General features: G+C 64.8%; 1 protein-coding gene across 1 annotated transcript in view; it reads right to left on the bottom strand.

The window, feature by feature from the left end:
- The window catches only part of LOC104161900 (discoidin domain-containing receptor 2-like), a gene marked incomplete at its 5' end in the record, with an annotated part of 5,076 nt that overhangs the window by 2,389 nt on the left and 2,332 nt on the right, over positions 1-355 (bottom strand). The window contains one exon of the mRNA XM_009700480.1: positions 151-287. Within this exon, the coding sequence (XP_009698782.1) occupies positions 151-287 (137 nt within the window). The remainder of the gene's footprint in view (positions 1-150; positions 288-355) is intronic.

The raw sequence follows: 355 nt of genomic DNA, 5'->3' as shown, positions 1-355 counted from the left end.
CCAGCATCCCCAGGCAGCTCAGACATGTGGTCCTCGCAGCTGCACCAAGCACCCACCTGGCCGCTGGAGGCAGGGGACGCTTTCGGGGAGGGGGGGGTGTGCTTCACTTGGGGGACAATGCCAGGGCACATGCACCCCCTGGCCCCGTACCTGGCATTCTTGTTGGCATCCGCTCGCAGCATCTTCACAGCCACCAGCACGGGGCGGTTGGAGCTGGCATCCAAGCCCTCCAGGGCAAAGTCCTTGCCTGTGAACTTCTCCATCCCCTCCACTTCGCAGAGGTGAACCTGGAGGGGGGCAAGGGGCAGCCATTAGCTCCGCTGACTGACAGCCTCCCCTGGCCCCCACAAACTGG

Source organism: Cariama cristata, unplaced genomic scaffold (genome assembly GCF_000690535.1).
Source record: "Cariama cristata isolate BGI_N322 unplaced genomic scaffold, ASM69053v1 scaffold25415, whole genome shotgun sequence".
NCBI classification, from domain to species: domain Eukaryota; kingdom Metazoa; phylum Chordata; class Aves; order Cariamiformes; family Cariamidae; genus Cariama; species Cariama cristata.
This window is presented reverse-complemented; position numbering and strand designations above follow the sequence as displayed.